Source organism: Galleria mellonella, unplaced genomic scaffold, assembly GCF_026898425.1.
Source record: "Galleria mellonella isolate WM207_F2 unplaced genomic scaffold, CSIRO_AGI_GalMel_v1 utg172, whole genome shotgun sequence".
Lineage (NCBI taxonomy): Eukaryota > Metazoa > Arthropoda > Insecta > Lepidoptera > Pyralidae > Galleria > Galleria mellonella.
Window position 1 is genome coordinate 1,205,819 of NW_026442015.1, and position 16,660 is coordinate 1,222,478.

The following is a 16,660-nucleotide window of genomic DNA, read 5'->3' on the forward strand; positions in this document are numbered from 1 at the left end:
AAACGGAGTGAAAAATGTCAACTTGTCAAAAATCAAAATTAAAACCAAACTAAATATTTCAATTTTGTATTTATTTAATTATATTTATTCTATATTTGACTAATCTTTTTTATATAATCAATGTTATTTTTTGGTAATTTGTAGTATTATTTATATATTTCCCTATTTAATTAGCTTATTTTGTACTTGTTATTTCATTTTTCAGTCAATATGATTTCCACAAAAATATATTCAAATTTTGAATTAAGTTCCAGTCGTATTTAATAAATTTTGATTTACTTACGTACTGACTTCATTTTATTCTTATTTACAGCAGAGATCTATGTTTTAATATGAAAGCTAAATCACTGGTATTTTAACTGACTTAACTACCTTATACTTTCTTTTCCGTTGTACCCTTGTTAACAAATTATTGGATTACCCACTATATTACATAGTGTATAAGCAATAAACCTATACTCATAGTGATGGATGACGATGATGATTATGACGATGAACTTCCCACAATAATAGTGAATGCATCACATCAAAATGAGGTACATTTATTTTTTATTTAATGTAAAAATACACATTCAAAATTAATATACAATATATAATAATAAATAATTTTTATTCAACTAATCTTTATAATAAACATTTTTAATAATCTTTATTTTTTATTCATGTACTGCCCAATTCAGAATGCAATTTCAACCGAGAAGAATGGGCAAGATAAAAAGCTTGTGCTTTTTTTTAATAAATTTAAATTAAAAAATATAAATGGATACCATGACAATCACAAACGTCATATTGATAAAAAAGCAACAATTAATCACAGTATTCTTGAACTAACCAGTTCCTACTAGAAACACCCATTCACGAGTCATCCTTTGTTGTGTTTAACCATATTGTAAACAGGATGTAGAATAAGTAATATATTTTAGTACACATTTCTTTATATAAACTGTCTAAGTATTTGAAGATTAGGGTATGATGGGGTTAACATATCCTTATAGGATAAAAGCCTCTAAATAAAAATGATAAAAAAATCTTTCAATAGTACAATAATTTTGTTTATTTGTGTTCCACATGTAACAGTTTTTGCACTTTGCAATACACAACATGAATAAGTGGTATGGGGGCATACCCTTCTCAGAATTGGTTAATATCCACTTCAGGATCCGAGAAGAGCTTCTAGTTTTGCACAAAGACATATCTAGGTTTGAATGGCATACATCTTTTTAATGGACCATTCTCTAGAAAAACAAACTTAAATATACCTATAATGGTACTTGCACTATAATTTTTACCAAATAACTCTTCACTGGATGAAATTCTGATCTATATTTTCATATTATGAAGAAGTAAACTTATCAACATCAAGAGACTTGTCCATTTTAATAAAATTTTATGATTTTTTGGAATACAAAGGGTTTATTGTTGTAGTAGTTATGGTTATAAAAATTAAATTAGATACATATCCTATACTAAAATCTTATTCAACATATTTGCATTTAGTCGACCAGTTTTTTGGAAGTATGATTAACAAACACCTAAACATCTTTACAAACTTTCATAATATTAGTAGGCTTTTAATTTGAGCCTTAAACCTGTAATATTTTAAACATTACAATATACCTTGTATATTTCATATTTACTAAATTAAAAAAAAAATTGTTAAAATTGATAAAATTGTTCAATTTCTATATACTTATAATAATAATAATATCTTATGTCACCTTTGAGTTTTAAGTCCAATTCTAAGCAATTTTGCAATTTTATTACAGGACCAATTTATAATGCCCTCTGCAGAAGTATTGGCTTCAGAACGTGCTCGCGAGGAGGAATGCGAGCGTGAAATAGAACAGTTACGATGCGAGCATGAGGCGGCCGCTCGACTCGCACACAGCGATTCAAGTAGCTCCGAAAGCGAAGTACTCTCCGCTGCTGTGGACGCACTGCGAGTTCAAGCTGCACAGCCGCCTGGTCTCACCCGTCCCTGCCCCGCCCGTCTCCTTGCCGACTTACTCCGACACATGCGGCCCGAACACACGCTGTTTATCCGCGACTACCTCGAAATGATTCAACAAGCAGACCCGAATATCATCGATGATATCACATACGATGTAATTATAAATTAAGACATGGAGAATAATGATCAATAAAAAATTATAGATTTCTAATACAATTTTGAATGGTTGATAAGCTAATAATACATCTTGAACCGAAAAGGTAACTTCGCATATAGATATAATCAACATGATGAACATGACAGAATACACATGTGTCGTCATCTCCGAGAAATACAATTAGGATGTTACACCTCAGTATGTAATAATTTCTATATATAGATTAAAGGGATTGTTATAATGGGGGCTAGCGGTCCCATTGCTTGTAATACATTCTGTCAGCTTGACCACCACGCGGTTTTCGCTGAAAACCAACGTGGTTAGTTCTTTATGTATTCATTATGATGGGTCTACTGACCTACTTTCATCCTAAAAGTAATGATGGGGTTACCATACCATTATCATACATTAAAAAAAGCCTTCAAAGTACGATTTAGTTACAGCAGCTAGGTAACTACTTAGTGGCAATAGTAGTACTACAATGGTATCCTGACAAATTCATTTATACATACATAAATAAGCCTCCCTCTGGATGAACGATAATAACAATGTGTTGGTAATAAATTCAGAAGATGGTCCTTCAATATTTCCTTGTTTCTACTCGATTATTTGGAGCTATCGAAAAAATGTTGTCTTCTACTAATCCCTGTTATGCGTTATTCGTGATGTTACTATTTAATACACAATTATAACTATTTATGCAGAAACGAAATCAGATCTGCCTTCTCTTATTAATATCCCAGATAATGTGGCTGTATTTTGCACTTAATAGAACGTCCTTTCGTAATCTAAATTATTTATTATTTTGCTTAGACACTTAAAATAAAAAAATAAATAAACAGGTAACGTCGAGCATTCTGTGGTCGTTGAGCACAGCAGGGACTGAGAAAGGGATGTGGGGTGAGGCGGAGACACTAGGTGTAGGGTCGTGGTTGTGCGCGGCGTGCGTATGGGGCGCTAACCCGCACGCGCCGCCGCCGGGGCTGCAGCCGCCGCACACGCCGCGGGGAACACGCGCACGGATTCGCCGAGCGCTTCACTGTCTCTTAGATGTCGCTGATACTCAACACGTAAGCTAATTTACAACTAAGATCCTTAAATGTGCATGTAATTCAATCCAAATTTTTAATGATACAGATAGAAAAAAAACAGCGTATAATGCCTCTTTCCCACATTATACTTCTATATATTTTACAACTTATTTCATGCACACACACTGATTCCAATGTAAGGTGGAACGTTCAGCCTTCAACCTTACACTGGAATCGGCGTGTGAAACACATGAATTGTGTTGTAACACTCATTTATATATAAGGAATTCTGTTTATATGGTTCATTTTAAGGCTATCTTACACTACACCAAGCATACCCTCTTCAGCAAATAACATACATATACAGTAGTGGTAGTTTTCGATATAATAAACTAAATACCAAATGCGCTCTGCTACATTTTGGTACATCATGTATTGTGTGCAACGCTCCTATTTATTCTACATTTATTCAGATCCGTAAAACTAACCCAATACTTGTTCTAGAGCATATCAGCTCGTATATCATATTTGAATCTTAGATACAGAATAAAATAAAAGGTTTTATTTAATAATTGATTTACAAACATCGGAAGAGTTTACTATATCATACACCTTTAGTATTTTACATGTGAGTTGACTATCCTTGGTTATACTAGTGCACATAGAATATGCCACTCTTTCCCGTGGATGTCGTAAAAGGCGACTAAGGTAACTTAATGGTAGAGAGATTAGCAACAAACCCCCCTTACGCGGAGACCTATTTTCAACGGTGGACAGTTAACGGCTGATATAATGATGAGTGCACATATTCTCAAAAATAGAGCTTCGAAATATTGACTGTATCAATTTACAAACCCTCCACATAGCACAGCGATCGTTTGGATATAATGTAGGTACGTCAGCGTGCAGCTAATTTACTCCTGGATGAGGTCTAAAACAACTACTAAAACTACTATACGAGTATACTATCTAATAAGGTACGAAAGCTCGCGCACGTAATGGAGTGCACGTTGACGGAGCCGCTGATGAGGCTGGAGCTGGCGGAGGCGGCGGGCGGGGCGGGGGGCACGTTCGCCGCACAGCTTCTACACGCCGCATTACGAGATCTGCTCGCACCCACCGCTAAGGTAACTTCCTTTATACCGATTAAAAAAAAAGGAAGTTCTCTTTTTTAAGAGACTTCCAAAAAAAGGAGTTATCAATTTATTTGTATATTTTGTTACGTGATTACATCGCAAACACTGAACCGATTTTAATAAGTCTTTTTGCAGTTGATAAAGTTTACCTTGTATTGGTCCCTTAGTACATACTTTTATTTATTTAATCAAATTAAAGTTGCCGTTTTTATTTTGGGACTAAAAACCTACCTACTTGCACTTTCTAGTGTATCGACGTATAAACTCTATTATGTTTCATCAGTGTGTTTTGTAACGATTTCAGGTTTTTTTTTTTTGCTTAGAAAAGTGTACTATTTCGTGTTTAATGATTCAAAACTCCCATTACACAAAACTTGTTGTAGACTTGTTGATGCAATTCTATCTGTTGATGGATAGAAAAGGACGTCGAGGATCGTTCTTAATCTATACCGACCATTAGCTCAATTTTTTGATATTGAAATGTGTTGAATTTTTTTTTTAGGAAAATTCACAAGCGTCTGCTATATCGCCGTCGGAACTGGCGGAGCTAGTGCGCATGCGATGGCGGTCACTGTCTGCGGACGAGCGTCACGCTGTCGTACAGCTGACGGGCCGCTCCCTACTGCATCCACTCGCTTCCGGTGCCCTCGACTCTACCACCACCCGCCATCTGCTGGCAGAGATAACGCAGCCCGGATCCGTGCCGCTCGCGGATAGACACCGCCCGGATCATCTAAAGGTGAAAAACCCTCCCCCCCCCCCCCCTGCCGGAGCGGAAAGGGAAATATTAGTAATAAGGTATAATTTCCCCATTAATAGCAATACAGCCTGTATTGCTATTAATATCAGGTCGACTTCCACGTGATTCCCCCTGGAAACTATGGTGGTTATTTTCGTCACGATGGGCTAACGGACCTGCTTTCGTCGTCGCCTATCACTCCGCATTGGGGCATCAATGATAGCCACCGTATATTGATAGTGCAGATAGGGTTACTATTTCAATATCACCTATTTAAAAAAAACCTAATCCAAAATTAACCAAAAAAAAAAAATTCTAATGTATCTACTGTCTAAAATATCTATCTAAAAAAGCTCCATTTATATTGGGAACTGTTAATTTTACACTGCGACAAAGGTCCAATTTATATGTAATATATCCGTAAACATTACTCTTCTTTCTTAGACAATTAGATAAGATACATTATATATTGTCATTATTATTATTTTTTACAGGTCCTTGTTGCTGCTTCAAAACTACAATTACTGTTTCGTGATAAAAGACAAGATTAACTAAAAAAATCACTGTCTTTTATTTTACACTTACAAATAGATACAAAGTTTAGAGATTCTTTTATAAAATATTAATTAAAAAAATATTTTTACATATAACAAATATGCACAAAATTAGCCTTATTCTTTCAATATCACATTGTTTGTAGAAAAGCCTATGTGGGGACGATGTCTCCAATATAATGCACAATATGGTAATGAATAGGTTGTCTATGCGTACGCGAGATTCTTTCCAAAGCGAGACAACATCAGCGTCAGTGTGGCACCGCACAGTCTGCGATGGTACCAGCCGCGCGACTCCCATCTGAAACCACATATATAATTATACTTAGGTATAAATAGTAAATACCCCTAGATATATTACACAGCGCCATCTAGTCTCAGACTAAGTAAATTTTATACTATTGGTACTAGACAACTAATAGACGAATACTTTTGATTTTCCCATTTTTGAAATCGCCTAAATGAATACAAACAAACGTAGATATTCATGAATACAAATGTTTGTGTGGGAATCGGACCCGTGACTCTGCTATTCATACTAGAGCCATCTTTATAAAATTTTGGTATAAATATCATGTTTTATTGTGTATAGACGTTATTCGTCTATTTACAATAATAAAATATGTACTCCTTTATTCATAAAAACTAAAACCTACAAACCTTTTGTAAATATAGTTTTGTGACTTTTTTTTATACAACTTAAAATGGCAAACGAGCTGACGGCCCGCCTAATGGAAAGTGGAAACCGTCGCCTATAGACACTCATTCAAATTAGAAATTTAACACCAAACAAAGAAACAATAATGTTCTAAAATGGGTTTATGAGAGCTTTGACACTATTATGAATAAAAAGGATAGTCTAGTACCGGCCAACTGCAAAGCACATAGCACACTTACCCGGCAGAACGTAGTAAAGCAAGTGCGGCCGGCTGCAACTCACTGGCGATAGCTTCGAGCGACTCGAGGCCCTCCGTTTCAGCATACGCACGACTCGCCTGCACTAGTGCACGCCCCACGCCGCGCCGCCACCATCTGGATTTATTTATACAATGACAGTAATAACTATTACTTGCGGTTTTCCCCACATACATAATAGTATAATAACATTCTTCTTCAATCTAACACGAATATTAGACACATTTTTTATGGATAACAATGAAATTGTATCCGCTCTTGCACTATTGGTATACCTTTATAAGGCACCAGTGAAAGATGCATGCAGATGCAGGTGAGGATGTAATCGTATCAGTTGGCTCATCATTACGAATTTATCAAAAAATATCCACATATCTAAGGAGGACCGCGTGACAGTCGATTTCTTGCAATTTACTCCGCCACTAACATTCCCTTCTCCTTTAATATAAATCCTATCCTATCTACACTTGCTACTTTTAAATTCATTCTAAATGTCACTAAACATATTAATTAGAAACTTCATGCTTCTGGAGTATTTTTTGACATGAGCAATTTTGTTAATCATAAAATCTTGATAGACAAATATGAAAAGTATGGTATCAGAGGCAAGGCATTACAATGGATCGAGAGTTATCTCAGCAATCGTTGGCAGTCCGTTCAAATAGACAGAATTGAAGATAGTAATAGGATCTTCGCTTCATTTAAATCCGAATATAAGTTAAAGCAATATGAGGTACCACAGGGCAGTATTTTAGGTCCTCTTTTAAGTCTTCTTTACATACATGATATACCAAATATTACGAAACATCAGTACATTCTATTCGCTAACGATATCTCAGTAATTGTTCCCGACAATAAAACCTGCAACTATAATCGTAAACTTCAATAAATTGTAGATTTATTAATGAATTGACCTAATGGGAATAATCTGATTGTAAATATATAAAAAAGAATAAAATAATACAATGTTACTTTACATTACTTGTGACAATGAAAAAATAAAGTTATAAATGAAATTAATTTTTATGGAATTCAATTACACCAACATTGTAATTGGAAATCGCACATAAATAATATAAATACAAAACTAAATAGATTCGTATATGCTCTAAGAATGCTTCATAAATCAACAGATGAAAAAAAAAGCTATTATAGCCTAATATGGATATGTTGCATCTGTATCGATCCCCTAATGCCAGTAGGTCAGTTGGTTCATCCACTTCAGTCCATTATAACAAATTCACCAGAAAGTACTGTTTATTAAGCATGTTAGAAGCTCACCTGCCATTTTTAATAAATGTGCAATAGTGACTCTGTCTGTGCTACCGATATGCACTAGCAGGGCATCAGTGAAATATGATAGGTGAGGATGAAGCAGACCAGTTGGCCCATCGTAACAATAATTAACCACAAAGGATTCCAGGTGGTACCGTGTGTATGGAGTTTCCATTACTAACAATCCCTTTCTCCCCTGTCAGAATATATTGCTAGCAATGAAGCCGCTATTATTGGTATACAGGTACAATAAGTTTTATTTTATTTTAATATTACACCTGGAATCAAGTTATAAAAAATAAAAAACTTACTTGGGATGGACAGCGAGGGCGTGAAGCCAGCCCCTGTGTCCGTCGCCCCAGTACTCTGACAACGAGACTGTGCCCACGATCTGCACACAACCTTTAAATTACACTTCTTTATAGTTTGTTTCAATAAAATTAATGAAAATGTAAACAAAGGAATAAATGATCTGGTCATGATCTTATGGTATCAAAATTAGTTATCAGCAGTTTAGTCTAATTATAGTACCATCATAATATTTACTACAATATACCAAAAAAAGAATTAAACCTGACCTGTGTATGCACCACCTTATTGAGAGTACTTTGTTGTAACTCTTGCTCAAATACAACAGTAACTGTAAGCTTTTGTGGATCAGCAAAAAGGAGACCTCGCATCTCTGCTACAAAGCCCACCATCTCCTTCCTGATATCCTTTAACATATATATATATATAAGATTAATTTTTCCAGTGTATTTAAAATACTATAAATATGCTACTGGTGAAGTATTATATTATCTGTGACTATGCATATGCATGCAAAGTTAATAAAAAGGTAGAGTAGTTATTATTAATAATAATTTAATTTTAATAATGATTTATAAGTCCTACATTCATAAAACTGTTATAATGGAGACAGTATAAAATTCATCTATTTAATCGGGTATACCACCTACTCTTGCTTCTGTCAGTTTTGCTTGCATTGTTGTATTTCGGTTTAAAGGGTGAGATATTTTACTTCCTCTCGGCCCCCACCCCCAAGTTGTATCTAGAATTCATCATGGACAATAATTGCAAACAACACATCTGCTCATAGCAATTAATTACAAGAGTATGTTTCTCAGAGTATGTTATGATAGTGATCTCATAGCCATGTTTCAGTTCGAAATGTGGGATATGACATCACTGTACCAGATGAAACCCTGCATCTTGAGCACCATACTCACTCTAAAGAAGATTTCCAGATGAAGTAAAAAATATTGTTGGAAATGACAAATATTGTAAGTTTATTACATTACCATTATCTAGTTATATATCAATTCTGAATGTATTCCAAATTTAACACAACTAAAAGTAAAGTTATAAAAGCAATATAATGTTTCAATATATTTATATAAAATTACTTTCTTTATAACATAAAAAGGAGATAGGATAATTAATAAAAAGGTCTACAACAATTTTAAAGTGACAAATTTGAAAAATTCATACAAATAATGCATCTGCATATACCTGTGCATGCTTGGTAGCAAGTCCCTGATGCACAATTTGCACAGCAAGCATAACAATGACCACTGCTGCTGGCACCAACAGACATAATCCACGCAATGATACACCGCAGAAGATGAACAGCACAGCACCACACAGAACCCCTGCCTGCAGCGTCAACTGAAACACCATCACACCTACTCAAGTCAAAGGAGAATCAGGCTGCATTTTATATATTAATTGAACTTCAATATACACTGCCGATCAAAAGTTTGAGACCACCATATAACAAGAAAACAAATAAGAGTCCATATATTTAAAGCTTTATGAATAACAGGTTTTATTTTAATGTTACACACAAGATTAGAAATTCAAACATTACATGAAGTCTTGACGAATACAATGTTCTAAAGAAAACACACAGAAGAGAGTTTAGAGAGATTTTTCAACAAAATGTCCTCCTTTGCATTGTATGACCCATTTTACCAATCTTGGCATAGGAGCAATTAATTTGTTTATAGTTTCTTGTGAGATATTCCCCCAGCTTTCTTCTAATGCATTCCACGCTGTGAAGTAGGACATTTTTCTTACACGTTTGAGTCAAGCTCTTTCCACAAAAGCTCTACAAGGTTGGCTTTGGGGTGGCCATGTCATATTTTTTTTACACTTTTTCCAACTATTTTTTATCTAAATAGCCCCTACATTAATTTTGAACTGTGCTTTGGATCATTATCTTCTTGGAAAATAAATCCTTGATGGATTAACTTTGTTTTGATGGGAATAGCATTTTTCTTCAAAATTACTTTATAATGCTCCTTTTTTTATAATTTCTTTAATTTGCACCAAATTTCCAGTCCCATAGCCTAAGAAACAACCTCAGACCATAACAGATCCGCCACCATGCTTGACAGTCAGGACTACACACTGGCATCATCTTTTCTTCGATGGAATGTCAAACATAAATTCTTCTTTTTGAACCAAATATTTCAAATTTTGATTCGTCACTTCACTGCACTTTTTTAAAATCTTCAAACCAGTCTTGATGGGCTAGAGCCCATTGCAACCGTTTTTTCTTATTCTGCCATTTTAGAAGAGGTTTCCGAACAGCAATGCGATCATACAACTTGGTGTCTCGCAATTGTCTTTGCACTGTAGACACTGACACAGGTTTCTCCCAAGATTTGTTAACTTCAATACGAACTTTTGAGGCTGTTAGATGTCCATTTCACTTACTAGTTACCACAATAAATTTGTTTTCATTAGAAGTCATAGCTCTTGGTCTCCTGTAGCACGAACGATCTTGATTAGTGCCAGTTTGTTTGTACCCTACAATAGTGCAATGAAGATAAGTTTTCGATAATTTAAATTGAGATGCAATCTTATGTTCAAATTTTCCTTCATTATGGATAGCAATGATAGCAGAGATCATTGCTCGCATTTCAATATTAATTTCAAGAACTTTTCCCATTTTAGAAAGGTCTTAATTGTAGGAATCACAAAATTAAACTAACTGCAGATATTTATAGATAACCCTGAAAATACGAGTTTAAATAAACATTAGAAATATTTTAAGAATTTAGAACAATTGCATTGAAAGTTGATGTAAAATAAAAAAAAGTGTCAGTTGGGGTAATGCAGTAGTAAAATTTTTACAATAGATTATCAGATTAACTCCACTCACATTGAAAGATCTGGAAACAATGTTTATTGCCCTTTTTTGGCTTATTATACAAAAGAATAAGCTTTTAGGTAATCTTTATAAACAATAGAATATGCAGAAGTGCAGATTACTTTTTATTACCAATATTTTAGAAACATTTACTAATAATAAAAGTTTTTTATTAGTGGTCTCAATCTTTTGATTGGCAGTGTACCTACAAATGAACTGATGGCCTCCAAATAAAAAATGGAATCAATAAATCAGCATATATATATACTGTGATATCTTTGATGTGTTTATTTATGTGATGTGCTTATGATACCTTTCATATATTAGTGTTATTCTTCTTTATCCTGTAATTTTGATTTTTATCAGATAAGAACAGTAGATATATTGTTCACTTCATATGAGTAACTAATATACATATAAAATACTAGTTGATATTCAATTCTGCCAGATATTTTTATTCCACAAAAGTACTTTTAATTTGCTTTAAAAACTATTTACAAGCATGGAATCTTTTATATATTTAAATAATCTATCATACAGTTGTACTCACTGAAAATGTTTGTTGCTGAATTAAACTGAGTACACTGTATTACTTAATTGATATTAAAATAGTGTCATTCCTAAAACTCAGCTGTTACACCTTTGTACCCTCTAATTTGCCACATCTCTTGCTTCAAACTGAAACACAACTGTGTAAGCATAGCTGATGCTCATCAGAAATATGAGTAGGGCAGAGATATCCAAGCAGATGACTTTTGTACAATAGGGATGATTGTTAGGCACTATTTCTCGAAACCAATCTTCTTATTTTAATTTCGTAATTTAGTGAAATTACTGGTTTATGGTATATTGACTATCATAAACTAAAATTATAATAATTTTGACTTATCCTCCATAAAATTCTCCTACAAACTTATTTCAACTATTGAAATGTTTTGTCTTCTTTTAAATCGAGAATTCAATGCAAAAGAAATAGACGAAACACTTCAATAGACAAATTAGATTTATGAGGTTTCACGGTTTTATTATATTAGAAATTTAATTATTGAATAGTAGTATTGGTCTTTAAAGATTTCGCTGTGATATCAAATTGAAATATTAATTGTAAAGATTTGTTTAACGAGATAGCGCTCTGGGAATCAGCCCCGATGTCTATCTCTTATAAATTATTGTTCAAAGAAAAGTAAAAAATGTAGTTAAACAACCCACTTACTTCTTGGAAAAAGAATGAAAAGAATGCGTCCCGCTGATGTGTAGCACCGGCGCTCTTTAGTAGCTCTGCGCGAGCTTCCCAATCCTCGGGACGAGCCCGGCGTATCATTATCTCACACGACATTTCAGTGAAATATCATAGTCTCTTCTTGCAATAACAATGATGGACTCCTATTTTATTAATGTATTTAAAACACCCCATAAACATGTAAATAAAATTAAATCTATAGAATAGGTAGGTGGAAAGACAGCAATCAAAACAAACAGCTGATCATGACATACGTCAATTTGGGAATGTCAGTAAATTGTAGATAAGTATCAGCATTACCATCCATAATAAGTTAATAATTCCATACATGGTTTACTATTTATGCATAATTCATTCATTCATACATGGTTTACTTTAAAACTTTAATAATATCAACTATATCAGTTCAACCTACTAAGATACAAGTTTACAAAAAAAGGTAACTTTAGCTGTAACAATTATTTTTTAATGGGATGAAAATTGTTACCTCGCCTATCCTATCGATACTTTGTAAAGGTAAACGAAACCTATGAGAATATTCATGCAATCTACAGCGACCGTTTATTTTATGATGGACCATGAAACAGTAATTTTGCAACACTATCAAAATAAATATTAGGTTAAGAGATTAGTAGTTTTGAGAAGTGACGCCTCAGAATCAACCCTAATACCTAAACGAAACTTCAGATTTAAACCGAAACCTGACCAAAACTAAACCCTAAAGTTCGGTCAAGCACAGAATAATAAGTTGTCAGCCTTATTTGTCTAAACTCTAGACAAGACTCGGTGTAGTGGCTGAAAGACACCCTAGCGGGAGGCGCATTACCTTTCACAGGCAAGACTGATTTTTGCAAGTTGCCACGAGACTGCAATCAAATGTAACGGCCATGCAGTTAGTTCAAAGGCTCCAGTCAGAGCACCAGTTGCTTGTGAGTGACTAAACTGTGAGGAGAAGACTGCATGAAGCTAACCTGTATGCTCGCAGACCGCTTTGTACTCCAGCGCTGCGCCTAGGAAATCGTGGACGAAGATTACAGTGGGCCCGTGAACATTTGCTCTGGGAGGATATCCAGTGATCTGTAGTACTGTTTACCGATGAGTCCCGATTTGGTTTCCATCTTGATTCACGAAGAGTACGTGTATGGCGAGTTCCTGGTCGTGAGAGCCGTTTGCGACGCCCTCAGAAAGTTCATCCTTCCCATGGCGGAACAATTATGATTTGGGAGAGAATTCGTGTCGACAGCAGAACAGACTTCGTTTTTTTTTGATGGATGAAAATGGTATGGTAACCCTGCCTGGGCTAACAGGATACGCTGGCGGAGCACCAGTGAAGGGTGATAGATGAGAATGAAATCAGGCCAGTTAGCCCATCATGATGATTTCATCAGGAATTAACCATGATAGTTTCCAGGGGAACCGCAAGGAGGTCGACCTGGTTGGGTATATTGCTAGCAATGCGATTCTCAGTCTCTATACTAACAATCCTTTTTCCCTCAAAACAGACCTCGTTTAGATCAGAAACACCATGACCACTGAAAAATAACGTAACCAGGTGCTAATACCAATTGTCCCCATCGACTACAAATGGGCCAAGAATTCACACTTATGCAAAGCAACATCCACCCGCACACAGCGCGAGCCGTGACCAGGTATCTGCAGGAGCATGATGTTTCGGTCTTAAGCTGGCCCGCGCAATCACCAGACCTAAACCCCATAGAGCACGCGTGGGACATGCTCCAAAGAAGGGCTCTGAAGGATTTTCCTGCAAACATTGCAACTGAAGAGCAACATTTTTTGCATCTAAGCAGGACCTGGGACAATATTCCACAGCAAGACTTTGATCACTTGATTCAAAGCATGAAAACCCGTTGCAGAACCGTTATTAGTGTCATGTGTGGTTTTACTGACTTCTAATTTTTGTATCATTTTAAAAAACTTGAATAGATAGCTTTATTTTTCTTTTTTCTTATAAAAAAACATTCATTTTTAAATTACTATTTTTCCATTTTTTGTCTTTACTTATATATTACTATATTCATTGTTATGCGGACGACAGTACAGGAGATGCATTATACACCGGTCATGCAAAGATCTCGCGGGCACATACCGATGAGCTCCGGAACAGACATGTGTCTGAAATCGAAACTTCACTCGATAATGTTTCGATCTGGGGTGAACGCAATCTTGTTCACTTTAACCCTAAGAAGACACAAATCTGCGCGTTCACCGCAAAAAAGACACCGTTTGTCGTATCTCCTCACTTTCAGGGCACTTCCCTCGATAATAAGTCGAGTCTGGGGATTCTTGGCGTCGATATATCTAGCGACGTCCAGTTTTGCGGTCATCTGGAGGAAAAAGCTAAGATAGCTTCCAAAAAGTTGGGGGTGCTCAATAGGGTGAGACGGTATTTCACGCCAGAAAACCGCCTGAAACTGTATAAAGCTCAAGTGAGGCCACACATGGAATACTGTTCTCACCTGTGGGCAGGAGCGCCACAGTACCAACTCCTTCCGTTAGACCGCATTCAAAGTCGGGCAGCTCGAATTGTTGACGATCGGCGTCTTACTGTCCGGCTCGACCCACTGAAACTACGTAGAGATGTTGCATCTTTGTGCATCTTCTACCGAATTTATCATGGGGAGTGTTCTGAAGAATTGTTCGGATTGATACCTGCTGCAGATTTTCACCATCGTACAACCCGCCATAAACTAAAATTTCATCCCAACCATCTGGACGAGTGGCGGTCCTCCACCGTGCGTTTTTCAAGGCACTTTCTCCCACGCACAACCAGTCTTTGGAATCAACTTCCAGCAGCAGTATTTCCGAACCGATACGACAGCGTAACCTTCAAGAAAAGAGCATATTCCTTTTTGAAAGGCCGGCAGCACACCTGCAATGCCGTAGGTGTTGTGGGTGACCATGGGCGGCGGTAGTCACTTACCATCAGGTGAGCCGCATGTTCGTTTGCCCCCTGTGTTGTAAAAAAAAAAACTTAAATAAAACTTAAATTATGCAAAAAATATGACTTTATTTTATTTTGAAGTGTTAAATGGGTTTTTCAATAATATATACATGTGGCATATTATTTATATTTTTATTTTATAAATTGAGAAATTAAAAATATCCCTAGATGATGTTGATGTTGATGTTACTTGATGAATCAAGGATGAATCACCTTAACCGATAAAGCTAAAAACTTATGGTTTGTTCCGTATGTAACATAATAACGTATCTTGTATTGGTTATATAAGTACATATAAAAATAATTATCTATTAATTATTTAGTACCTATTTGAAATATGGTGATTCAATATAATATTTTCAGTGATATTTTTTTACTTATTTATTTCTGAAACAAACATTTATAGATAATATAAGAGAAATATTAGCCGTGTGGTCCCGGCTTTGAATAGGCCACCCCTTTCTTTCCCGTGAGTGTCGTAACAGCTGACTGATGGAGGGCGAGAAATGGACAGGAATGGAACATGTCCCTCTTAAAGCATTTCTAAAGCCTTACTGCGGTTGCCAAGTTGCCTGCCAAGCTTGGCAACTACTAGCAAAACCACCGAAGGGGAAGTCTTATGCTCAGCAGTGGACAATTAAAGGCTAATATGATGATTAAAGAAATAGTCAAGTCTTTGAAACCAACAGAACAGATATCCGACTGAAACTAGATGGGGCTGGGGCTCTAAACTAAGTCCCTCATAAGGAAAATAAACAGCAATCTGTAATTGCGTGACACATTCAGTCTGATTGTATTCATCAGGAATATTATAATAAATTCATGACAAGTTATTTTTAGCTTTATCAACATTGGTTAGTTGATGTTTCATACTATGAATATTATATAGTGCCAAATGAAAGTTGATGGATACTTTATTATGTTTAAATAAAAAATAATCAAGAGTTACTAACAAGAAAGCAAAATTTTGGATAGGAGGCGCAATCATGTAAGTTTACTATCTTACTAATATAAAAAAATTGTAACTAGACAATGTTTGAACATTGAAAATATAAAAAAAAAAAATATGTAGAGATTTGATAGGAGCAATATATTTGTTCTAGCATCAGATAATAACTACTGCACCAAATTGAATGTGGTTTTCACAGTTGTATTCCTGAAGATCTAACTTAAAATCTAGTGACTGTTTTATCTTAGTACGCCTTTTTTAGTGATTACAAAGCTCATTATTAATATTATTAAAGTAATAAGATATAAATTATATCCGAAACAATATCCGGAACCAAAATAACCGACATAGTCCGAAGGATAAGCAAGCTGAAATGGCAATGGGCTGGTCACATAGCTCTCAAGAATCGACAATCGATGGGGAAGAAAGGTTCTTGAGTGGCTACCGCGTACGGGCAAATGCACAGACGACTCCCCACTAGATGAAGTGATGACCTGAATGCATTGCAGGGAGTCAGTGGATGCAAGTGGCTCAGGACCGTTCTTTATGGCAGTCTATGGGGGAGGCTTATATCCAGCAGTGGACGGATAATGG

The 16,660-nt window shown here is 35.5% G+C and overlaps 2 protein-coding genes across 3 annotated transcripts; one reads left to right on the plus strand and one right to left on the minus strand.

The window, feature by feature from the left end:
• The first annotated feature begins 9 nt into the window (after positions 1-9).
• On the plus strand, positions 10-5,661 carry LOC113514388 (uncharacterized). Its single transcript, XM_052893209.1, has 7 exons — positions 10-133; positions 314-536; positions 1,767-2,105; positions 2,951-3,178; positions 4,117-4,266; positions 4,778-5,014; positions 5,509-5,661. The coding sequence occupies exons 2-7, from the start codon at positions 468-470 to the stop codon at positions 5,563-5,565; spliced, it is 1,080 nt and encodes a 359-aa protein (XP_052749169.1). The 5' UTR covers positions 10-133; positions 314-467; the 3' UTR covers positions 5,566-5,661.
• LOC113514389 (uncharacterized) lies at positions 5,562-12,422 on the minus strand. 2 transcript variants are annotated; one of them, XM_031908081.2, is made up of 6 exons: positions 12,129-12,422; positions 9,271-9,443; positions 8,337-8,474; positions 8,070-8,149; positions 6,466-6,600; positions 5,562-5,869 (listed from the first exon to the last, which is right to left on the minus strand). In XM_031908081.2, exons 2-6 carry the CDS (start codon positions 9,436-9,438, stop codon positions 5,776-5,778), a joined length of 615 nt encoding a protein of 204 aa, XP_031763941.2. In that variant the 5' UTR covers positions 9,439-9,443; positions 12,129-12,422; the 3' UTR covers positions 5,562-5,775. The 2 variants fall into 2 exon arrangements, with proteins under 2 accessions (XP_031763941.2, XP_026754268.2); XM_026898467.3 differs by having other exon boundaries at positions 9,271-9,426; positions 12,129-12,421.
• Between the last annotated feature and the right edge of the window lie 4,238 nt (positions 12,423-16,660).